This window comes from Brachyhypopomus gauderio, unplaced genomic scaffold (genome assembly GCF_052324685.1).
Source record: "Brachyhypopomus gauderio isolate BG-103 unplaced genomic scaffold, BGAUD_0.2 sc63, whole genome shotgun sequence".
Classification (NCBI taxonomy): domain Eukaryota; kingdom Metazoa; phylum Chordata; class Actinopteri; order Gymnotiformes; family Hypopomidae; genus Brachyhypopomus; species Brachyhypopomus gauderio.
The window spans coordinates 1,298,754-1,323,213 of NW_027506884.1; the positions used below are offsets into that span (position 1 = coordinate 1,298,754).

Below are 24,460 nucleotides of genomic sequence, written 5' to 3' on the forward strand. Positions count from 1 at the left end.
CTGTGAGACGTCAATAACCGTAGTGGCGAGGTTAGGCCCCGCCCACACCGCGTTAGGCCCCGCCCACACCGCGCTCCTGTCCTTTCTGCTCGGACTCGTGAAAATAGAGAGTAAACAATTTCGACGCTCGCAAGTTGCTTATCTCGCGTGAAGCACGCGCAGTAGTGGCGCGCTATCCGCGGTATCTGCACGGCAGGCGTGTGCGAGGGACAACATCTCGAACGGGCAACGTTGGCTGCTATAAGCACAGTTATGCGGATTAACAAAAAGAGGCATTGTTTTTGTGTTTCGACAAGACAAAACAATGTTCAATGAGAGGATACAAATATTGGTCTTTTGCATGCTGTGCTTGGCTTCGGATGCGAACGCACGGCAAACATTTGAAAACAAAGGTAGGGTGAAATTATTGTTTTTTTTACTTTACCTGTCTGCAGCAAAATGCTTTTGTGGTTAATTGCAAGATTTGGTGGTTAACGTCAAAGTTAACTTGACAACTCATTTTATTTTCGATTTTATGTGTTTACATTCTATATACATAGGTTAGAACTAATATATAACCTATATAGGCCTATTAGACTTTAATTACACCTAATATATTTTTGGGTTAATATTTTGTTCATTTTGATCTATTTAAGGAATCTTAAATATCTAGGAATCTATTTAAATTTCCAGTGTATATTAATGTTATAGACATGGAACACATTGGGTTAATTTAGCACACGTGCGCTACAGGTTGCACATCCGAGTTCAGTAGCTAGTAAAGCTTAGTGAAGCAATTAATTAACTTTCCCCTTGTTTGAGGAAAAGAGTAATCGTCTAAATAAAATGTCCTTACTCAACAGTATCTCAACTGCTGCGCGATGAGCCAGAGAATATTAAATGCTTTGCAGAAAAGATGAGGGACTTAACCTGCTTCTGGGGTGAAGAGGATCTGAGCAATAGCTCTTCTGATCAGTTCACATTTACCTACACCTACCAATACCAGTACGTGACTCTATATATGATGAGTTTATGAATCCATAACGTAGCCACGTGTCAGTTTGTGCATTAGCATGCTCAATCCCAAATATCAACACTTGTTTTCCCTTGTTCAGGAATGAAAACAGCACTGTGTGTGCGGTGTCTGAACTGCCTGTGTTGGGAGCCGGTGGGAGGAAGCTGTTTGTCTGCAGGCTGTCCCGGATCGAGTTCTTTGTGAATCTCCACCTGTGCGTGTTTCACAGGGGGAGGAAACTCTACAATCGCAGCCTCTTCATTGACCATGTCTGTGAGTCCACAGAGTTATGAGCAATGCTTGAGTTCACGGCAAATTCAGTGCCATCATTATCAAGACCCTGACGTGACCTTGACATAGACCCATCTCTCTCTCTCTCTCTCTCTCTCTCTCTCTCTCTCTCTCTCTCTCTCTCTCTCTCTCAGTCTTGCTGGATCCTCCCGCTAACCTCTCTGCTGTGAGCACAGGGAAACCTGGACAGCTCAACGTGAGCTGGTTGCCTCCTGCTCTCAAGTACATGGATGACAGTATGATGTACGAAGTGCGATACGGGGTGGAGGGGCGGGGCAGGAGAAAGGTACACAGGGCCGCGTCACCTTTGAACCATTTCACACTAAAAACACTTCACTGAACCACACAAACATTGATTCTAATGAGCACAAGCACGTTTGAGCACATCTTTAACACACTCATTCGATATTAACTAACAGTGGCCCCAAACTAAAAGTATACGGCAGTAGCTCAGTGGCTTGGGGTTCGTACCAAGAGCCATGTTTGAGCACGAGGCTCCAGAGATGTGGACTAGGAGCTAGTGGGCTTGAGATCAGTGCTCCAGTCTGATTACTGCTGTTGTGGCTTTTAAACAAGACCCTTAAAACCCTTTTTGGCTAAGGTCCCACCAACTTTTGAGGAAATAAATAATGTCCAGAACTGTCTATCCAGAACTATCCACAGTGATCTTGAACCAGGACCAAACAGTTGCTGAGTGCATATATGTTTTACTTTAATGCTCCCCTGCAGGAACCATGAAGATTGTGTAGATTAGGAATGAGTGAAATGAAAACAGTGATAAACGGGTTATTGGTTCCCCCCTTATTGTTGGACCTCCATTTTTGATGTGTTGTATTCATTTCACTCTTTCGCTTTCTGTGTAGATTCTTGTGTTCCCAGGGATTGTTCAGGGATTGTTCAGGGATTGTTCAGGGTCTTATGGAGATCATTTCGATGACTTCTCTTGGTCATTCCCTGAAACACTATAAAGGTCATAAGAGTGCAGGAACTCAAGTCCCATACCTCTCTGGAAGAAACATAGACACCTTTTCAAGTACTTAAGATCTGAAGAAAATATTCATGTAATGGAAAACAGCTTTTAGTTTCTCCAGGGGTGTTAAAAAATGGAACCCACCCAAAACACACACACACACACACACCTAAAAATGATCTTCTTCAGTGTCCCTACAGCTTGCTGTTAGCAAACCCCTGGATTAGTTGTCTCAATCATGACTTGTCGATTTTCATGGTCTTTGCTTCTATTGTTCAATACACACAAACACACATTAAAGTCGTGTTGTGTTGACTGTGAATGTCCATGGAGTCCTACATCAGTGCAGGGTTTTTTGCTTCTTTCAGGAAATGGTGAAGGGTATCACCTCACTGACCCTGCGTGGCCTTCACCCAAGCACCATATACAAAGTTGAGGTCCGTGTCAAACCTGATGGCATCACATATAATGGTTACTGGAGTGCCTGGTCTGACCCGGAGTTTGGGACTACTCTACCAGTTGGTAAGACATTTTCCAAAAACGAATTAATCTCAACAATTATGCATCATGACCTAATACAAGAGTATATTCCTTTCATCACATAAATGACATACCAACATCTACCTAATTTACTATACTGTTTATTGTATTGATTCTAATTACGATATGATGATTCTATCGAATGGCGAATTTTTGAGCATTGCTGATTTATGATTTTCAACTGCCTTTATAGTCTCTTTATCTTTATATCTTTATCTTTATAGTCTCTTGCACAAGTAGTGATCACCATCTTCTATTTGCTCTAAACAGACATGGATCCCCTGATTGTGGTATTAGTTCTCATCATCTCCTTCATCCTCCTGGTTTTGTCTCTCACTGTGCTTCTGTTCCATCACAAGTCAGTAATGCACACACAGGACCCAAAACACAAACATATATGGTACATAAAATTTATTATAGCTTCAAATTATATATTGTAAAAGTAATTACATACAATTTTACCACAGACCTCTTCACACATTTGAAATATACTGTATATGTATAAATATAGTTTATTATAAAGTCTGGTGTGCTTATATAGCCGAATGTCTGATGTAATATGTGTGTGAATAATTACAGATTCCTATTAAAGAAACTATGGCCCGATATCCCTTCACCTGAGCACAAGTTCCAAGGGCTCTTCACTGTCTACAAGGGAGACTTCCAGGTACAAATGATTTTTTGCAGTAATATTGCAGTAGTATTTTGCTCTTTGTAAAATGTTTTTCCGTTTGTTATAACTTGAATGGAAGCAAATGAGATTTTATTTGTCTGTGGTCTGTGTTGTACATGTTGTATATGAAAGCTGTAACCAACGAGATGTTTCTCCTTCCTGTAGAAGTGGCTGGGCCACAGTAGCAGCAGCTGCCGGGCGGTGCACGTCTACACCGAGGAGCTTCCGTCTCCCCTGGAGGTTCTGTCTGAGGCCAGCACGGTGCCACAACAGCCTAATCACAAAAATGGCCTGAAGCCAGCAGCTACGGTGAGAGCAGCTGCTGTCTTCAAGGAGCAGCCAGAGGCCATGGAAGAAGAAGGGAATCAGCCGGATGCAGGGGGCGGGGACACGCGTTTGACTGACACATTGCAAGAACCTCCTCATGGCCACTGGTTGATGGAGCAGCTGCGGACCCATCAGGAGCGTCCGGAGGTCCTCGCCCAGTCGTTCCTCGAATCGCAAGACACGTATGTCACCCTTAACCAGAACCTCCAACACGCCCAAGGGGAGGAAGAGAGACGAGAGGACGACGTCCTGGAGGAATCGTCGCCCCTGCAGGCCCTTTTTACCAGCAGAGAAACCTCGCTGACGACGGCCTCGCATTCCGATCTCGGCTCCCTCCAGCAAAGCTCGGGGTCAGGGAGAGTCTCTGCACAGTCCAGCTTTGAGTACCCCAACCACACATGGCCGCCCAAAGGACCGGAATACACTTACATGGCCGTGGCAGACTCTGGTGTCTCCATGGACTACAGCCCGATGAGCTCCAGCAGGATGGTGGATGTGGCCAACAGCAACATCTACCCCAACGAGTACAAGAATGACATTCACAGAATCAGGCAGCCACTGCCTGGCCGACCCGTACACTCTGGGCTCTGATTAAAAGCTCGTATAGAACACTGAATGGACAGAGACACTTAAAAAAGTACTGATCCATCCTGGAAAGGCATGTCTAAGAATGCCCTGTTGGACTTTTTGGACAGAACAGAATTTGAGGTTTCTGAGATTCTAAAGTGCTGAGTGGAGATGTGCTAACTGAAGGGTTAAGTGGTGAGTTCAAAACCATAGATGGGTGAATAGATAAATACCTCTGGCAGCTGTTTAAGTTAAATAACGCCTAATTCACATTCTGTACAGCACACCACATGTAACTAACCACCTTTAAACATGTTTTTAGATATGTTTAAACATGCAAATTGTGGGAGGCCAATTAAGTTTGTTTTCCCCACAAACCTTATTGTTTTAGTTTTGGTGGATGCGAACACTCTGTGTCTTTAGTCATCCTTATTATACAGTTCCGTTGTTGTAAACACTGTAGATATTTTTCTTATCATTTGTAAATATGAAAATATTACAATTACTATCAAATGTAACAATGTGCTATCAAACTTTCCAATGTTGTTTGCAGACACAAAAGCAAGAGTATTAATTGTGCATCTGTCTCCTGTCTTTCTATCAGTTAGGTCTAAGATCAGTTTGGTTTGCGTCTTTTAATGTTATTATATTGGTAGAATCAAGCACAGATCATTCCATGTGTATTATTCTAGTAATACGTTTATGGAGAAAATCAATCCATAACTGTTTACCAGTGCAGCCAAATTGCACAAATCTCAAATGAACACTGTGTTACACACATAAACCTACAGAACTAAAGTGAGTGACGTCCCATATTAACAGCTACCTGCATGTGGTGTTGGTTAATTTGAGGGTTTTTTTCAATGCAACGTTATACACTACATCAGAAAGGACAAACGTCTGTCCTTAACATCCCATTATGTCCCCTTATTATGGTACAACTATCCCAGTGATCTTCGATAATTCCTATAGTTCCTACAAAGTGGCTGAATCCTGTTACTTTGCTTTATAAGAGACATAGGGGTCAATTTGATAGATCTACTTTAAGACCTGTATCCCCTTCCGTAACATTAACCTTACTAAAAAACAAATTTACTAAATAAATCCAAATGTATTTACACAGTGTTCAAGCATCTGGCATGTTGTCATAGTCGCTGTTAATAGGCTAGTCTGTAAAGAAAAATTGTTAATACTGAAATCACAAGTAGTGTTTTATGTGGCATATGCTGATTTGAATGTTCAGCCAATTTAAAACCTCTATCAAAGGTGTTAATGTATTTTGTATTTTTTTATTGTCATTATGACATCTTATAAATCTGCATTTGTAGCTTGTAATGTATGGCACTCGTGTAAGCCTTTATAAATATAAACATTTTCAACATAATCATCTTCAGAATTTTTATCATATTTGATAAAATGTATGAGATTACCAGTCTTTAAGACTCATCAACCCACAATTGTACTAATCAGATGCGAATCAGTTTGCCAGTACACTAATCAGATTGCAGGCTGTGACCGAGATGTGTTCCGAAAATATTTGAAACCACATTTTATTCCTTCACACAGGTGGGTGTAAAAGCAATTATCAAAATATTTCGAGTTCATACAAATATTTTCAGAGAATTCAATTTAGAGATGGAGCTTTTGCACTTCAGCCTTAAAAGCTAGGTGTTCTCAGATATGAAACATCAACTAATGCAGGAATAGTCAGTTATTTAATAAGACCAACCAGTAATAAATACATTTTAAATTAAATACATTAAAAAATGGAGTCATTAATAACAAAAATAAATGTTTGGTTATTTTTATGTAGATGCAAGGGAGTGTGAGTTGGCTTTTTGTCTGACTGTTGGAAACAAACATTTTAAAAGACAAAAAAATGTAAACCAAAAGGAGAACAGAGCTTTTATTTCTTTACCTGAGAGTAAGAGGGCAGAAAACACAAATATATACACAAACTAGCAAAAAAAATACTCTTGAAACGTTAAACATTTTAAAATAAAGAACATTTTCAGAATCCTCTGTGGTTAGTTGTCCTTCACTTCCACAGAGCTTTGTCGATGTAGGGTCTCCTCTTTGGTTGAACTGTCTGGCCACATCTCCAGCACCCCACTGGGCTGCAGTGCCACACGCCACTTTAGTGCCGGCCCATTCTTCTCTCCATCACCCTGCAGGCCTTCACCTGACAGGTGCAGGAGCCACTCATTCTGCCCCTCTCCCTTCCTCTCTCTCTCCAAGGTGCATGTCACCTGCAGGTAGCGTTCCAGCACCGAAAGGAAGGCATCTGGGTCCAACACATCACCCCCATTCCTGCCTTCTCGATTGGGCTGAATGGAGACAATGACCCTGCATGGGGCCTGGGCCTCCACTCTGGCCTCCAGGTTCTGGGTGAGGAAGGCAGCTGTGTCATGAAGGAGGGCCATCACATGAGCTGCAGCACTCTGGGCCTCCCGCTGGGGTCTGCCCTGCATCTCGGGGCCACACACGTACTGCTCCAAACCGTCCACAATGACCAGGGAAGGGATGGCCACAGCTTGTGGGACCAACTCATGAAGAGAGGCCACATCTTCCAGCAGTTCCTCCAAGCTCTTGGGGTACACAAACCTGACTTTCTTCACAGAGAGAGCTTACATTAGTAGGCACACACTGTTAGCAGTATACTTTCGGATTATAATTGTTTTTCTACATAATGATGAAATACTAGGCCTATATGAAGGTGTACCCAGACTGCCCATTTACGTCTGTTGGAAGAATGTTATGCTACCTAGTTAGCTAGGAAGCTAACTGTATTGTCCTAATGTATTTACACGAAGATATGGAGAAAGTGAAAATGAGTGACACGTTGTGAGGATTATAAGACCCTAACTGAACCATTTCAAACATCTTCTGCCGAACCCAAATTACCTTCAAGCTTTCAGGTTTCAGACTGAGACCACTGGAGCCCTGAAGACTGAATGGGAGACTCTGAATTGGACTGTGAGTGAAGAACATCGCCCTGCTCCCCAGTTCCGAGGCGGCTGCCACGGCTGTGAGGAGCAGCAGCGCTCTGGTGATGTTCTGATCTCCAACCACCAGCGTCACACCTGATACCTGCGGACCAAACCGCCTCAAAACCAAACCAAGAACATCGACCATACCTGCTCAACTCACAGGGCTCATAAAGACCTCCTCTGTTTTAGTCACAAAATACATCTAAACTATATTTAAACATATACGCTAATGTTAGTTTAGAATGATTTAAACCAGTAAGAACTAACGTTGATTTGAGCTGTTATACAGTTTAGCTAACAGTCAGGTCTATAAGGAACTTAGAGCGTAACGCCCACAAAACCTATGATTGGTTGAGCCAAATTTTAACTCCTTCATTTTGATTGGTCAATCCACGTGTCTGTTCAGTATACGTAACGTATGATTATTTGTCGTTCTGTCAAGGTTTGCTGGTATTTTATATTCCCGTCCTAAATTAATATTCAAACACCTCAAGTAAAATCTGAAGAATGACAATATATGTGTCTAAATCGGCACGTTTTATACTCTGGCAAAAAAAAACAAAGCTTCTTTTAAAGGTGCATTCGCAACTTCCCTTCAAATAAAATCCCTTTAAGAAGAACCACAACAACTCACAGCTGATATCAAGATGGCGGCCGTGTGTTCGGCCACGGCGGCCAGTCTGGACTCAAAAGGCTCCGGCGACCAAATTAAAGCCATTCTGCGTCGATGTAGAGGTCGGCCGAGACTGTCGGACTCGGACCGAGCCCAACGACGACTCGAGTCGCGGAAAAAGTACGACGTCCGGCGCGTGTACCTCGGAGAATCGCACAAGGTTTGGACCGACCTGCGCCGGCGGACCAGCCTGAGCGACGCCGGACTGGCGGAGTATTTGATCCTGCTGAACTCCACATACGGAGAGAGATACCAGCAGAAATACGCGTACGTTCACCCTTCACTAATGTACAACATGCCTATATTGTTCGGACTAGTCATAACTCACGAACGCGTGTAAGTGCTAGTAATCACCAGTCATGCAAACGTATCGCGGATATCCAGCCACGTCAGACCGATTAAATTGTTCAGTCCTTAACCGTGAACACTTTAGTGATGTCCTCTGTTGTGACTGACAGGAAAAAGAACATTCCAGATACGTGCAGGAATCAGAAAAAGGGTAAGATCACATTCATCAAGATATTTCCTGGATTCATGCATGTTGAAATAATACTCTAATCTAGTTTATCTAGCTGTCTGAGCTCTGAATCACACAGTGCCATGCTACACCACTTATTGTATTCAGACATAAATCAGGGTCACTAGCTGAATCATTGTATGAGAATAAATGATGCAAACTAATTGCAGCAGCCTCACTCTCTTAACCTAGAAAGATAGATAGATAGATACATACATACACACATACATACATACATACTTTATTGATCCCAGAGGGAAATTCCTGTAATGTAAATGAACTAGGCTATAATAAGCCCTAACCTTTGAATGAGTTTGCTCTTTTATCACAAGGCAGAATTCGAGGTCACTAGAGGGTATCGGAGGGAAAAGAGGTTGTGTCCTCCTGTCTCTCGTCCACACACACACATTCTGTTTACCTCTTCCTGGTCTTCACACATTTCCTCATTTTAGACTCGTATAATTCAGACACAACTTGACCCATTTTACAATGACTAGGGTAATGATACCATCAATTCCAACACACAAGACAAAGCCTATCATTAATTATAATTGGGCAGTCATGGCCTGGTGGTTAGGGAACTGGTCTTGTGACTGGAGGGTCGTGGGTTCGATCCCCAGACCTGAGGCCATGACTGAGGTGCCCCTGAGCAAGGCCCTTAACCCTCAATTGCTCACTTGTATAAAAATGAAATAGAAATGTAAGTCGCTCTGGATAAGGGCGTCTGCCAAATGCCATAAATGTAAATGTATACTGGGGGAACATTTTATTTGTCAAATTTTGAAAACCTACTATACCATGATTTTCATTTATTTGTGTTGCAGGGAAGAAGGTGGCCATCACCTCCTTGCAGAGCCTGGTGTCCTGGTATCGGGAGCACTGCCAGACGTGTCCCCATGAGCCAGAACTGCGGGCAGTAGAACCCAGACTGGGTCTGTCCACCTCTGTGCTTTGGCAGTGCGACGCTGAGCATTCCTTTGTACAGCACATCTCTTGGCCTGCAGGGGGCGTCAGTGATTCTGAGGCAGAGGAGGATGCTGGTGAAGAATTAGAGTGCGCTGCAGAGACTATGGCAACAGCTATGGGCATCAGCACTAGCGCTAGTCAAAGAACGCTCAACCAAAGGCTGCCAGGTACATTTCTATCATAATCCAAAGCTTAGCTCATAGCCTAGCCTACTCTAAAGTACACCTACACTTTAGTTGTGTTCTTCATGCTAAGGTTGAAGTAAGTAAGTAAAATTTATTTATATAGCATTTATCTCAGACAACTGTCACAAAATGCTTTACAAAGGATACAAACAATAAAATGGAAATTTCATACGCATTAAAATGGCACAATACACCTGAACAATTAATCAAAGGCCTGTTTAAACAGGTAGAATACAATGTTATACTGAAATGGTTCATGTGACCTGTTTTAAAGAGCCTGTTTTTAATTTGAATGTCATGCAAATGAATACTACAACTTCAAATTTGTTTAAACACAAGATTTTATTGCTCCCATCAGTAATCGGTGTGCGGGACAACAAATGTAAATGTGTGTTATTGTCCAGATGCAGCGGAAGAGTTGGAGAACGCTACAGCACAAGTGGCAGATGCGGCCCATCACATGTCCTCAACAGCACTCGCCCAGCTGCCCGGGGCCCCAGCAGCTCACCGCCTCCCCGTCACGCCGCTACGTCCACTGGGGAACCAGGCCATGTGGGAGGTGGAGGTAGACAGAGAGGCCGATCTTGCCATGTTCAAAGCCGAAAGTGGAGCCCTGGGCCAGGAGGTGACGGACGGCTTCCCTGCGGAGGATGTGGGAGATCTCAAGGCCGGAGTGGAAGGCGGGAGCGGGACGGTGCCGGAGGGTTACGAGTGCGTGGTGGTCACGGCGGCCGTGGCGGACGGGCTGGAAGGGGAGGGCGGGGACGCTCAGGTGAGGGGGCGTGTGGAAGAGGGCGGGGCACAGATGCACGCGGGAGACATGGCTCACACACCGATGGCAGGAGCGCCGGTGCAGGAGGAGCTGTATGAGAGTCCGGCGCTGCAGAACATGGTGGGCAGCTGTGAGCTTCCAGATGAACGTGCCACTCTGGAGGGACCTCAGGTAGGTCGTGTGAGAACATGGCACAACTGGATTAAACACAATCTCACCAGCAAGCTATACAAACATAGTGCTTGCCCATACAATAACTTCTGAGATGGGACTGGGGTTACTTTTCCTGCATTTTCCTAAATATAATGACTTGAATGCTTCTGATGGATGATGCTAGATGCCACCATAATATAAACAGTTGGTTACAGAGCTTTGTCTGCCAAAAGCATCAGGGTCCAGGAGTTACTGTTCGTTAGAAATATCACTTTAGATTCTACCGTCTGCAGATGAACAGATTGAAGATCTTCTCTATTGCTCTCTTACTGCTTCTCCAGCTGATCATAATCACAGGTCCCAGTTATGAAGCTCTAGCATCTGAAGGCATTCAGCTCAACATGGGTGCTGGAGATGTGGAAGAAGTCACATGTACGGTCATTGAGGGCGTGGCTTACAACCAGGTGTGTCAATCAGGGGCGGTCTTACGTAGCGGCATGCCAGAGACAGACGCCATCTCAGGTGAGAGAGAGACGTACACTTTGCATTATTCATTATAAAGGCAGCATATCAGACTCAAGTAGTCTAAGATTTGTGAAGTTCAAGAGTGTTTTAATTCGGTTGTTCAGTGCAGTATGTGCTCCCAACTCAAGATCTGCTTTAACTGCCACAAACATCTAAGTACCTTTTAAAACATGCTTGAAATGTACTACTAAAAAAGTGAACTCATTTCACAAGTAAAATTAAGCACTGCAATTCAGTGGATGTTGTAACATTTGTATTGAAGTTTTATTATAATGGTGTTATGCTGGTTCCAGACCTGAGTGAGAAGCAGCTTCTGGAGTCCAGTGAAGAATCACACAACCAGAGAGCTCTGCAGCGTGTGCTTAACAGGTGTGTGTGACGTGCACTTAAACACCTGTAGGCATGTGTGGACAGTGATGGTGGACTGTGTGATTTCTGACTCACTGCCTTCAATTGCATGAAGGTTCTTTAAAGTTTGAATTTCCTCATTCTTAATGTTGATTTATTACAAGCTCCAGTGAAGGCAATATTTTCAACCTGATTAAGCTCCCTCCAAAAAAAAAGTGTCCGTGTCCGTGTGTGTGTGTGTGTGTGTGGTCATGCAATCTAGGTCCAAGAGAAGCCGCAGAGGTCCAGTCATTGAGGCTGACGGCATGCTGAAGATGTTTCACTGTCCTTACGAGGGCTGCAGCCAAGTGTATGTGGCTATTAGTAGCTTCCAGGTGAGGCTCAACATTTGACGCCAACGTGTGGACGGTCGGTCAGCGTGAAGCAGGAAGTCACTGTTTCTGCCTCAAATTGACCAAAACACTACTGAGTATCACTTAAGAAGCTTAATAGTGCATTAAGCAACAGACTTACCAACTGGCCTCGTAGGTGTGTACAGTTCATACACCATGGACTGTGCCATAACCAATTTGTAAGTCCCTCTCTGTCCAGGGGCTCCCAAACATTTTTCCTAAGGGACCAAAGTCTGTTATGGGCTGAGAGAGCCAATAAAACAGTAATATACTGGTAAAACAGTATGCACACTGTAGACATTTCAGTAGAAGCTTTGTTTTCTTGTGGGCCAAATTAATCACATTGAAGCAAACTTTGGATGACTTTACCAAAGCCCTGTGTCTAACCACAGGAACTTTGTTCACTGTATACGTTTAGGTGGCAGGAAACTCTCAAACCAGAAGTGACACTGACACTTGTAAAAACACAGCTGGCCCTGATAAACACCCACCAGTTCAACACCCACTATCATGCCACTATGATGTCAGTGTTGGTGTGTTGAGAGTGGACGATCCAGTTTTCCTGTGGTCAGGATCTGTTCAGGCTGCACTAAAGCCTGAAGTGTTCAGGCTGCACTAAAGAAGTGTAAAGAGTAGGGTGTATTAAGGTAGGGCTTTCGTAATAACATTGCTGCCATGAGTGTGTTGTTTGTAACTGCTGTATTTTTGTCGTCCTGGTCATGATGTGGATTCTCAGAGGAAAATGTAACTACTGCCTACTCACAAAAGTACACAATAAAAGTCCCTTGGACTATTAGCTATGCTTTTTAATTGTGGCATAACATTTCATAATCCATCTGCTGTTCAAAACAAATACTTCACCCCATCAGTTCTTTCCGTGGAAAGTGTTTGTTACCCCTGGAAACATTGCTGAAGGTCTAATGCCCTCCGCGACCTTCATTATCCGTTACTCTGGTGTCCTGACAACCGTTTTGTTGCCCCGTCATGCCCTATGAATGTTTGAATTTCCTCTACTGCCTTGGTTGCCAGGTAATCTTTATGCTGATTTAATTCAGAACTGGGTGTTTACCAAATTTGAGTTAATTTGCATACAGATGAAAAGGATAGGCTTGCCTGTAGTTTGAACCTGGTATCGGAGATCTTTTGTATTTTGAAAAGGGCTTTGTCATCTGCAAACGCTGACCGTGACACAGAATGAGGAACATGTACACACCCAAGCAATAATAGACACTGTGTTTCTTTGCTAAGTGTAAGTGAAGTCACTGTGCTGGTCTGTCTCCTGCAGAACCACGTGAACCTGGTGCACAGGAAAGGCAGGACGAAGGTGTGTCCACATCCAGGGTGCGGGAAAAAGTTCTACCTCTCTAATCATTTGCATCGCCATATGATCATTCACTCAGGTACTCCTCCTCTGCATTGTGTGTGTGTTCTGGGCGAATCAAAATGTTTGGTTGTTTTGAGCCATGCATGGCCAGTAAGCATTTGACAATCCTTTGATAGAGCTCTCTAACATGAAAACCTATTGTTTAAAGTGTTTTAAATTGCTGAAAGCAAAAATGCAGCTGACTCTTTGTTTTGTGTTCAGGAGTGCGAGACTTCATATGCGAGACTTGTGGCAAGTCCTTCAAACGCAAGAACCATTTAGAGGTGCACAGACGCACCCACACAGGAGAGACGCCATTACAGTAAGTTTCGTTTGCCTTTTAATCTAAAGGCTGTGTATTTGTTTTGCACTATATAGTCATTGTGACTTTCTCAGTATTTATGAATGATTTGAATTGCTATCCATTGATTATGATTCTGTTTTAAAATGACAAGACAAAGAGTGATCTGAAGTGATATCCAGAGTGTTTTACCATGGGTGTGCATATTACCTCCAAGGTTCTGTCTACAGACTAAACTACTTTAATCAGATAAAGGCCAAATTTTGCTCTGGTCAAGTATTATAGGCAGGGCAGTCATGGGCAGTCATGGCCTAGCGGTTAGGGAACTGGTCTTGTGACCGGAGGGTCGCAGGTTCGATTCCCAGACCTGAGGACATGACTGAGGTGCCCCTGAGCAAGGCCCTTAACCCTCAATTGCTCACTTGTATAAAAATGAGATAAAAATGTAAGTCGCTCTGGATAAGGGCGTCTGCCAAATGCCGTAAATGTAAATATTAAAGCCACAAATCTGCTGTGCGATCTCTCTGAACCCCTGTGGGACGTGCCGGGTCCGTCCCCGTAGGTGTGAGATCTGTGGCTACCAGTGTCGACAGCGGGCGTCGCTCAACTGGCACATGAAAAAGCACTCCACCGAGGCACAGTACAACTTCACCTGCGAGCACTGTGGCAAGCGCTTCGAGAAGCTCGACAGCGTCAAATTCCACAAGCTGAAGAGCCACCCAGACAAACAAACGTCTTGAGATGGACAGCAAGAGGCGCGGCGAGCGATCGGAAATCGTGTTGGCACCTGTTTTAACTAAGCTGGTTATTGACGGTTCTGGCAGTTGATGATGGAGAACTCCACCAGGAAAGTGGAGGAGAGAGGAGGATGAAGGAAGGATGGAAACATAAAGAAAGGACCATAGAACGAGCCAACAGCTGACACAAGCAGTTGATGACGGTCAGGGTTAAACCAAAGAGGTCATTTTGGACGTTTTATCTGCATGCTGTGCTGGACGCAGCCTCCATGGTGAAGCTCTGAGCTGTTTTTATGTTATTTTATATGGACATTTGCACCCTCGTTTGTATGCCAGTGTCCCCCTCTTTACGCAGTTTATAGTCTTTGGTTCTGGATGACGAGTCACTCGTCAGTAAAGTCCTCAAGACTAAAGATTGCTAATATCAAACCTGTTCTTAGCTGTTCTATAAGCACAGTTTATAAGATATTGGATAATACGTTTGAGCGTTGTGACCTTTGCTTTTTACTCAGTCACACTTGATTTTAAGTGAAAACATCAGTGATGATATGGTGCAGAATGTCTGGTGTGACTAGAGGGTATATATGTGTATTTTTATTAAGTTATTTTTCCTCTCAACAGATACTTATCTGAACAACTGACTGTTTGTTTGTTTTATGGCCAGATGTGCATCATTACAGATGGTAAGAAAGTGTGAAAAGGAGGATGGTGTATGTGGAGTCTCTGGCAACATCAGAACCAGAGAATTGTCAGTATCATTAAAACAGGCCATCATAAAGTTGAGTAACTCAACCAGAGCAACAGCCAGTAACATTTCAACACTGAGCATCGAAATCAATGTGGTTGAATGATAGTTATCAATGATTTAAAAAAACAACAAAATCCAAGCAATATCAAGTATCTGAGAGAAAACCAGTGGGTGACTTTAAGTATATATTCCCATGAAGAAGTACTTAAATGTATCAAGAACACTATCTGGGATATAGTGGTAAAGGTGTGGAAGATTGCCGTTCAGGGGGAAAATACAAAATGCCACCTACCATAGAGACAGAAAAGGTCCAGGGCCCACCGACACCAGTACCAGACTGATGGCATGAAGAATGTGTGCATAAAAAAGGAACTGCCAACAGTGACAGCAGCTTCTGTGCAGAAACCTTTTGAAATCTACTGAATCACATTGCGTATACACAATGACCATAAAGTTATTTGCAATTACTGTTTAATCAGAAGCTGCGTAGCACAGTCGATGCTGTAGGACGATGAGCTGAAGAAAGCTACTACAGTTGCTACTGTACTTATTCAACCTCCCCTTAAAAGATATTGTCTTGGTGTGTATAGAACAGAATGAAAATGTCCAGCAATGTGTCTGAGTAAACAGGAAGAATATTGAGTTGCTGACACATTCTGTTACAGAATCTTTGCCCATTCTCCTCGTGGCTTCTCGTTGAGGTTTGATGGCTTCTGTAATGGAACTACTTTATGTAAATCCTACCAAAGATTTTCTATAGGATTTGAATATGGAGACATAAATATACTGCAGGACATTCCAGGATTGCTTCTTTAACCAAGGTTGGTAGACTTGGAAGTGCACTTGGGATCGTTGTCTTCCCAGACACTCCAGTTATCACCAAGGTTCACGCTGACCATAATAATCTGCTGAAAATCACCTACTGTTTCTTTTGAAAGGGAATTAATAATAATGAATTGTTAATATCGTACTGAGGAGCGTCCACACAAGGAACTGAAAATGCCTGCAAGTCACACCTGCCAGCGTATCACCATATCCCCAGGACAGCGACAGTCGTTTCTTGACGTCTGTGACTTGTGGACTCAACTGAGTATTAAACATCACAGATATTCCAGTTTTCTTCTGGCCCCTGATGTGGAAGAACTGTGAAATTTGACATTCTGCACTTTAACTTTATACTCACTGCTTAATTTGAAACCCAAGTGATTCTAGTATTGAGTAGAAATACTACCAGTTGTTGTATCTACTTTCTTACAGACTGCACTGTGCTTGGTAGTGTCGTGCTTCACTGACAGGTTTCAATATACTGGTCATCATAACGTGATGTTAAGCTAAGGATCTCTAGCGTAGCTACAACTATCTTCTCTGCTACATTTTCTGACTTTTCAGAAGTGACTGTTGAAATGTGACAAATTCACCCGTTGTACATATGACTTTGACTGTAATTCTTAATTACATGGCCACCGTGCAGCATTCTGGTTAGTGTAGTCTTAGCTGCACTGTCATTACTTTCACTTATTACACTGGGCAAACGTTTTAACTTTGTTTCACAAACTAAAACAGGTGGACCTTACAGGGCTTTTTTTAAACTCTGAATTCAAATTTGTTTTTAGAAATGTATTATGTATGGTTTTTAAGTGACCGGGCAGTTAAATGTGATGTGAAGTCAAAATTTTAAGTGAAGTATTATTCATAAATAAGGCTGTTATTGCACTTAAAGCATGAACATACTTGCTTCTACAGTGTATACGTTTAGCCTATACCTGGCCTCAGGAACATCCTTCCACAGTGTATGTTTTGACTACCTGGCCTCAGGAACATCCTTCTACAGTGTATGTTTTGACTACCTGGCCTTCTTCAGTGTCCTGTCTGCCAACACAGCGGGAACCCACTTTATTTGATACTGCTTTACCATACTATACTTAAGCATATGAATATACTGTAATAGAAAATTATGGGTTATAGAGAAATTTGGATTCAAAAATCCAAAAATGTGCAAAAATACGTAATAAACAGTTGTTTTTGTTACAGGATGCAAAATTGTTGACCAGTGTTATTAGTCATTTTAACCAATCCACTCTGTTTAAAAAAAATCATTCTTCTGAACATTCATTTTTCTCAGTTTACAATTTAAGCAATACCTTAAAATATAGTTCACACTGTTCTCAGAGATGCAGTGAAAATATAGCAGGTTAACAGTGCTTGTGTACGCACGTGTGTTCCCAAAGGCTGTGAAGCTTATTTTCCTTCTTTCGGTCATTCGCTAGGTGGCCCATTCAGAGCTTGGTTGCATTTCCCTGCAGTGGTTCACAAATACACTTCTCATTGTTCGAGTCTCATGCAGAGAGGCAGGTCTCGAAACTAATGCAAACAGTGTCATTTACCTGCTTTTTCCTTTGTTTTATTTCCCTTAAAAGGAGCTGCATTGTTGACCTCACAAGGAAGTGACTGTGATAAAACGCTTCATTGCTCAGGGAAAACAATCTCCCACTCTTATATTTACAACCTCCTCTCTCTTTCTTTTGTTCCTGTCCTTTAGTTTGTATATGCCACCTGACGAATATGTGCTATTTCTTGTATGTAAATCAAATATGTACTATACATATAAAATCAGCTTATTTTTTAGAGTGGAGTTGGTAGCCAAATTCTGTTTATTAGTTTCAGTTTGATTTTTTTAATGTAAAATATAATATTAAAAGATAATGGTTATGTACATAATGATAAAAAAGGGACAGGTTTGTTGGTGATGAAATAAATAAAAAGGTGTTTGTGGACTGGGTGGTGTTGACCTTGATTTCAGACAGGAGAACTCTGTCTATAACAATATTGGGCATTTAGTTCCAATGTAATAGTCGTGTTTGTGGACTACAAAGTGACCTAAAATTGTAGAGGCTTGTGGTGTAATAATAAAATGTAATAATTTACGAATATATAGAGATGCTCTATTTGACTGACATATATTCTATTCAATTACAGTTAGAGGAAAACTGTCCTCTAAATGAAGTGCATTTCCTCTAATGCACTTCATTGTATGTTTTATTCCGAACTTCAGAAACAGAATATTGTCCATATCATCCTGCACTAATCTTTAGCAAGCTGGACATCAGACACAGACTACATACTACATACTGGACAGAGATTATCTGAAATAGCAAAAAAAAAAAAAACTGGCAATTCCTCATAGCCTTAGGGTCTGTTTGTGTGAAAAGCATGTGTTGGTTAACCTCGTTGTAAGAGATTACCTTTAATCTATATAAAAGTGAAACCTGATTTTCTGGTTGGGGGGTTTAAACCCAGGTAAAATACCAGATAGGTATTTATAAAAAGATTAGTGCTTGTTTTGTTGTTATATATGAATGCAATACAATATGAGTTTGTGGTTTTGGAATGAAAATAAATAACATGAGACTTGATATATCATGATATAATCTTGAATCTCATAATAGAATCTTAATAGAATCACAGAATTTACCACAGATCAGTTCTGATAAACTTGCATTTCAGGTAGACCCTAAGTCTGATGGCTTTGATGAGATGAATCCGTTACCAAATATGCTTCTATTTCATTAATTTACTAGATCTAAGCAATACCTTTCTATTTTCAGAGCCTCATCCCTGCTTTTACTGGGTCGCTCTGAATACCTAATTCAAGAGTATTTTACTCTGTATTCAGTATTTCACTGATATCACACTAATATATTGGTCCATTGAGTTATTGCATATCTGTAATAAGAAACATTTTTACTCAGACAGAAATCTGAGTATTATAAATGGCTTTCTGTTTTAACCAGACTGTAATGTTTAACTCTAGATGTTTTCTAGATAAAATCCACCAGAACTTTTACATGGGGCTATCCTCTAGTACCTCAGTTGTCTCTAAAACAGCCACTACACTGACTCCGTGCTGTTTAGATACGTTAAGTTAGCATTCTTGTCTTCATGAGTAGACGACCTGGGTGTGTTTGTGTACCTGTCTCACGTCATGGCCCTACCCTCTCAGGTGGGACTTTCTCCACAGGGAAGAGCGAGTTCCTCCTACCTGCTTCACCCTCCTCTCCTCTCTGTCTCCCCCTCCCCCTCCATCCCTCGACCAAACCTGTCGGAGTGGAGACCGAGTGAGAGAGAGATAGAGAGACGAGTCTGCGCTTCTTGTTTCTTGGTCACGTTCTGTTATTCTCTGTGCTAGTGAACACCCTCCCGTAATTCTACTCTCCTCAAATCTCCACTGAAGGTAGGAATCTCTCTCTCTCTCTCTCTCTCTCTCTCTCTCTCTCTCTCTCTCTCTCTCTCTCTTCCACTTCAAAATAATGTCTCTCAGGCTCAGTGGACAACTATTAATCTACCCTAACCAGACGTAGCCAGGCTTGGTTTGAATTAAGTAAGGTGTTCTACTTGGGGTATTTTGATTCCTGGATCTTTTTTTATGAAGAGCTGTTAAATATTTTTTATGCAAAGCACTAGGAAAATGTGGACCAGTAGGCATGTTCGGTTCTCCACTTAAGACACAGATAGTGAATAGCAAACTGTTCCAGGACTTACTGAAGGACCCACTCTGCTCCTGATTTGCTGTTGACTTTTGTGTTTACTGGGGGACCGAAGATTCAGGTTGGTTGAATGTGACTGCAGTGTTAGTAGATTACTGGGCTTCCTCAGCAGCTAGCGGAGTGTGATGGAAACCTGGAGTATTGACAGTGCCTGGCGTTTCTGCGCGTGCGTTGGGGTAGTACAGTAGGCAGCCGTCATTAGGGAGAGAAACGAGTGGGACGCTGTCACAACAACAAAGGCCACAGCAACATAAAGCTCCTGAGAGTGCAGTGTTGTCTTAACACCGTGTGATTAATCTACCACCATAACTACTGACCTCAGTAGTAAGAGTCCATAAAGGAAACTCAAGGGAAGTTCTGATGATGAGAAAGGAAGTTGAGTGTGCTAGATTTAATACCTGAAACCTGCTTGTGATTGGTTGAGTCACTTTAGGTATTATAAGAGCAGGTTTTTCATGCTGCTTGTGAGCACTAATTTTCATTTGTTTCTCGAATAGATGATCAAAAATCATATTATTTTCAAAATCATGTGCTCTGAGGATGACCACTTACTTTATGTCAGTTTAGTTAATTAAACTTTTCTTATTTCAGGTACTTAATTACTTAGTTATTTCAGTGTAGACCTTTCGGCTAGTGAAGCTGAAGACTGACAGAGCTGGCAGTGTCTGACCACCACTGCTGTCCACTCCTATGCTGTCCACCACTGCTGTCCACTCCTATGCTGTCCACCTCTCTGCTGTCCACCAATCTGCTGCATGTTTGCGTTCACACGGTCTCAATTACATTCTTCTCCTTCTGTCCTGCGTTGTTGTCCTGCTGAAAGGTGCAGGTGTGACTCATACACAACTTCTGCGCATGCAGATTTTCAGAATTTAGCTGACTTTTTGTTTTGACCAAAATCCCCGGCCCAGCTCAAGCTCACGTGACCCCAACACATCAGCGATTCACCTCTATCTTCCAGTGAAAAGACGAGGAACATTTCTCTCTCCACCCCTATTCCATGTTTTGACTACAAAATCATGGCTAATATCTAATTTCAGAAATTTTTCTCTCCCAAGGAGAAATCTGGGGGAAAAAACACCATTGCAGATTATAATCTTGACCTTTACAGTGACCTAATTTTACCGGAGTTTGCAAAACAGGTTTAGCATGAAGTGACGGTAACTTATGGGAGCGTTTTATTTCCAACAAGCCACTTTGGTTATCCCAATAACAACACAACCGCATTTGATGAAGAAGTGTGGATTTATTTAGATAGCTATAAATATTTATTTATTTTTGTTACTTTCTATTACAAATAATTTAAATGATGTCTTAATGATTTCTATGGTTAATCAACAAACTTACAGACTATGTATATAGTGACTGTATATAGTGTATATGAATCCTCTGTTCCCAACATTTTGGTCTCATAATGGCCTTTTATTTTTATAGTTCATTTTCTGACCAATGACTTCTGTGGACCATTAACTGTGGTCTAGATAATCTACACCTACATAAAGGTGCTCTCTAACTTCAACGTGGTGGTTCTGACACTTCATTCTAAAGGTGTTGTCTCCCCATACCAAGTCTAAATTGGTGATGAAAATGGACTGAAACCCCAGTGCTCATGCATTTTAGTTAGTGCAGATTGCTGTCCTGAAAACAACAGAAAGTGACAGTGGTATTATTAACGCCAGAATATCCCACATTTGGTAACATTGGTGGGTCACAACCATTAAGTAGGACATTGACATTAATGGTGAAGGATTTGTAACTAAGTATCAAACATCACAGTATGGAGACTGATATTTATGTCTATAAATTTGACAGACATAGACTAAGTTTAAGTCTCATTTCAGTGACACTAAACTTAATCGAAGCTCTTTGAAAAGGCACAGTTGTAAGGGTTTAGCTCTTTTTTCTTTAGTTTGTGCTAATTGATGTACACTGTGGTTTGTGGTTTTGATAAAGTGATTCTTGCCAGTGTTTATCTACCGAGAAACTGATTTCTGAGACGTCAGAAGGTTTTCTGTCTAAGCTGAATCTGTTCACAAGTGTAGGTCTAAGACTACTTTCTTGATTTACATTCTTTTTTGACTTGGGATTCCATTGACAGTCAACAAGGAAACACTTAATGGCTGGTTTATGTTTAATAGAATGAAGTAATTGTCCAGTCCATGGAACCAGTATTTGGGAATTATTGAACTTTAAGTTGCAAGCCTGCTACTGTGATGTATGCCATTCATTTAGAGACATGGGCTTGGGCCCATAAGGTTGGTGGTTCAAACCCCGCGACCAGCAACCACCTTGGCTGCAGTGCTCTACCCCTACAACTGCCCCCGTGTCTTCCCTATGCTCTGAATGGGTTAAATACAGAGAGGAATTTCCCTAAGGGAACTAACAGAGGTTATTGTTCTTACTGCACCACTATGGACTACATGTGGTGTGATGGAGCCATTGACACCTAGATAGCCCCTGAAACTGCAGAGATGTTCTCCTTCATTCTCTGATTGTATCTTCATTTCAGGTACAGCAGACAGACAGAAGATGGGTTGCTTTGGATTTTTGAAAACAGTGATGTTTATTTTCAATGGTATCATATTTGTAAGTATAAGAGTTGTACTTTTGTATAATGAGGCTAATGAAATAGACCCAACTTAAAAATGTCTGGGTGAGAAATCTTCTCACTAGCGCGTAGCTATAACATTAATTATGATATTTATTATTATATAATTATCTCTCTCTCTCCTTTCCTCCCTCCCTCTCCATCTCCCCACGTAGCTGGCCGGAGCAGTCATTCTGGCGGTGGGGATCTGGGTGAAGGTAGACAGCGGCTCCATGATGGGCTTCCTGCAGAACCTGAACGGTGCTCCAGAGCAGCTGAAGCAGGTCCTGAACGTAGGCTACCTGCTCATCGCGCTGGGGGCCGTGCTGCTCCTGCTCGGCTTCCTGGGCTGCTGTGGGGCCGTGCGTGAGAGCAGGTGTATGCTCCTGACGGTGGGCCGGCACCTAGCAACCACAAAGAAACCCCACCCCTTTCAACAGCTAGTGCTATGCTATTAGCTTTTGTTGAGTTTTCTTTCAGTGAAACTACTAAATGAAAGCCGCTTTTCATTCTTCAGGCTCAAAGCCAAGACGTGCTGGCATATTGTCACCTTTTCTGACCCATTTTTGTTGCTTTTTTTTTCCCATCAGTTCTTTGTCATTGTCCTGATCGTCTTCATTGCTGAGGTTGCTGGAGCAATCGTGCTGGTGGTTTTTAAGGGCCTGGTGAGTCAGCATACATAGTGGGCTACGTTTGGTATTGGTTTAGACTGGCTGGGGATAAATAATGTTCTGTGGACATTCTCTCTCTCTCTCTCAGATCCAAAACGTGATCAATCAAGTGGGGGTCAAAGTGGTGGAGAGCATTAGGTTGGAATATGGAAACAATAAAGACTCCACTGGACTATGGAACGCTACCATGAATACGGTTTGTAATCATTACAAACCATTAATTTGTCATTAGCAGTCATTAATGCAGGAGAGATTTTACTACTACTTTCATAAATACTGATCATGTATTCATGTATTGCAAATTCTTCAGAGTTGAATATCCAAAATATATTATGGAAGCCATACTGGCTATTTCAAGTTAAGTTCTTAAGAAGAGTTTAACACCAACTTCTTTTGTGTCCCCCCACAGATGAAGTGCTGTGGATTCAACAACTACACAGATTTCACAGGATCCCCTTTTGTTCAGAACAACAAGCTCTATCCGGACCAGTGCTGTAATGGTGGACTATGCAAAGACAGCAATGCCACAGCTGCAGTAAATAATTTTTTTTTTAAGCATAATGACCACAGCAGAAAAACAATTAACTTCTGATTAGTAGATAAAACCATTGATGGTGTATGATCAGGCAACATTAGTTGGTAGTTTTTCATTCATTTCCATGTTGTGTAAAATGAAGTTAACTAGATCTCATGTTTATGAAAAGCTTGATCTAAAACGTAAAAACAGGGTTAGGGTTAGTTGCAACTTTTAAGCAACGTGGTTTTGTTTTTATGGTTCTAACAAGATTTAATTTTTTTTTTCTTCCTCAGAATATTATTGGATGTTATCCAGCCCTGACTAAATGGATTGATGGGAATTCTGCTGTCATCATAGGGGTGGCCTTTGCAATTGCCATTCTTGAGGTAATTTAACTGACCCCCTCCTTATGGTGTGACTGCAAAAAGAAAGCAAGTTGCACTACTAATGTCCAGCACATCACTACATCATGTTGTCATAATAAAAGTTCTCATTTCTGCTTTTTCATTGCCTTGTAGCTTGCGGCCATGATTGTGTCCATGACCCTATATTGCCAGATAGGGAGAAAACATGCCTGAATCTTGAAGAAAAGACTATGCTTCCAGATGTCTAATGTACAGATAAACAGACTATAGCAAGCCATTCAATTTTTAAAATAAATTAAACTGAATTGATTGTTGTTTTTGTAGATTTTTAAATAAATATATATATATATATGAATATGATTTCTGTTACATGAATGATTCGATATGTTTAATATGTATATTAACATATGTAATGTACCTTAATTTTTTATTAGTAATCAAGGACACAGTTAACTAAAGTTGAATATATTTAGTATAACTGTCATATTTCTAGAATATATATAGTCTACATTACAGTCAGAGCTGCTTTGGAGGAATTATTGGTCATTATCCATAAGGAGTCCAATCATAGCTATTCTCAGAGTTTATCCTATGAGCCTGTTATTTTTGCTAATGGTAATACATCATGATTTTGCTTATTTAGCTCTGATTTATTTCTCATTTTGATTCCATTTGTAGCTTCTTTTATTGTATAAACTACAATAAATAAGCAAGCCTACCCAAATAGAGACCATAGTGTCTTTG

At 41.7% G+C, this 24,460-nt stretch overlaps 4 protein-coding genes across 5 annotated transcripts; 3 read left to right on the forward strand and 1 right to left on the reverse strand.

Annotated features, from left to right (window-relative positions):
- Positions 1 to 100: 100 nt before the first annotated feature.
- epor (erythropoietin receptor) lies at positions 101 to 5,631 on the forward strand. Its single transcript, XM_076988632.1, has 8 exons — positions 101 to 392; positions 843 to 984; positions 1,095 to 1,267; positions 1,420 to 1,571; positions 2,624 to 2,777; positions 3,066 to 3,153; positions 3,375 to 3,462; positions 3,634 to 5,631. Exons 1-8 carry the CDS (start codon positions 305 to 307, stop codon positions 4,384 to 4,386), a joined length of 1,638 nt encoding a protein of 545 aa, XP_076844747.1. The 5' UTR covers positions 101 to 304; the 3' UTR covers positions 4,387 to 5,631.
- Positions 5,632 to 6,058: 427 nt separating this feature from the next.
- On the reverse strand, positions 6,059 to 8,373 carry swsap1 (SWIM-type zinc finger 7 associated protein 1). Its single transcript, XM_076988633.1, has 3 exons — positions 7,987 to 8,373; positions 7,267 to 7,452; positions 6,059 to 6,974 (listed from the first exon to the last, which is right to left on the reverse strand). The coding sequence occupies exons 1-3, from the start codon at positions 8,068 to 8,070 to the stop codon at positions 6,390 to 6,392; spliced, it is 855 nt and encodes a 284-aa protein (XP_076844748.1). The 5' UTR covers positions 8,071 to 8,373; the 3' UTR covers positions 6,059 to 6,389.
- An 87-nt stretch (positions 8,374 to 8,460) lies between these two features.
- Positions 8,461 to 14,287, forward strand: znf653 (zinc finger protein 653). Its single transcript, XM_076988625.1, has 9 exons — positions 8,461 to 8,524; positions 9,367 to 9,675; positions 10,098 to 10,636; positions 10,960 to 11,140; positions 11,437 to 11,512; positions 11,754 to 11,865; positions 13,169 to 13,283; positions 13,469 to 13,568; positions 14,110 to 14,287. The coding sequence occupies exons 1-9, from the start codon at positions 8,461 to 8,463 to the stop codon at positions 14,285 to 14,287; spliced, it is 1,674 nt and encodes a 557-aa protein (XP_076844740.1).
- On the forward strand, positions 13,251 to 24,444 carry LOC143489537 (tetraspanin-1-like). Of its 2 annotated transcripts, XM_076988638.1 has the most exons (9): positions 13,251 to 13,283; positions 13,469 to 13,568; positions 22,086 to 22,162; positions 22,340 to 22,555; positions 22,754 to 22,828; positions 22,923 to 23,030; positions 23,244 to 23,369; positions 23,645 to 23,737; positions 23,870 to 24,444. In XM_076988638.1, the coding sequence occupies exons 3-9, from the start codon at positions 22,106 to 22,108 to the stop codon at positions 23,927 to 23,929; spliced, it is 735 nt and encodes a 244-aa protein (XP_076844753.1). In that variant the 5' UTR covers positions 13,251 to 13,283; positions 13,469 to 13,568; positions 22,086 to 22,105; the 3' UTR covers positions 23,930 to 24,444. The 2 variants fall into 2 exon arrangements, with proteins under 2 accessions (XP_076844753.1, XP_076844752.1); XM_076988637.1 differs by lacking the exons at positions 13,251 to 13,283; positions 13,469 to 13,568 and adding an exon at positions 19,128 to 19,263.
- Positions 24,445 to 24,460: the final 16 nt, after the last annotated feature.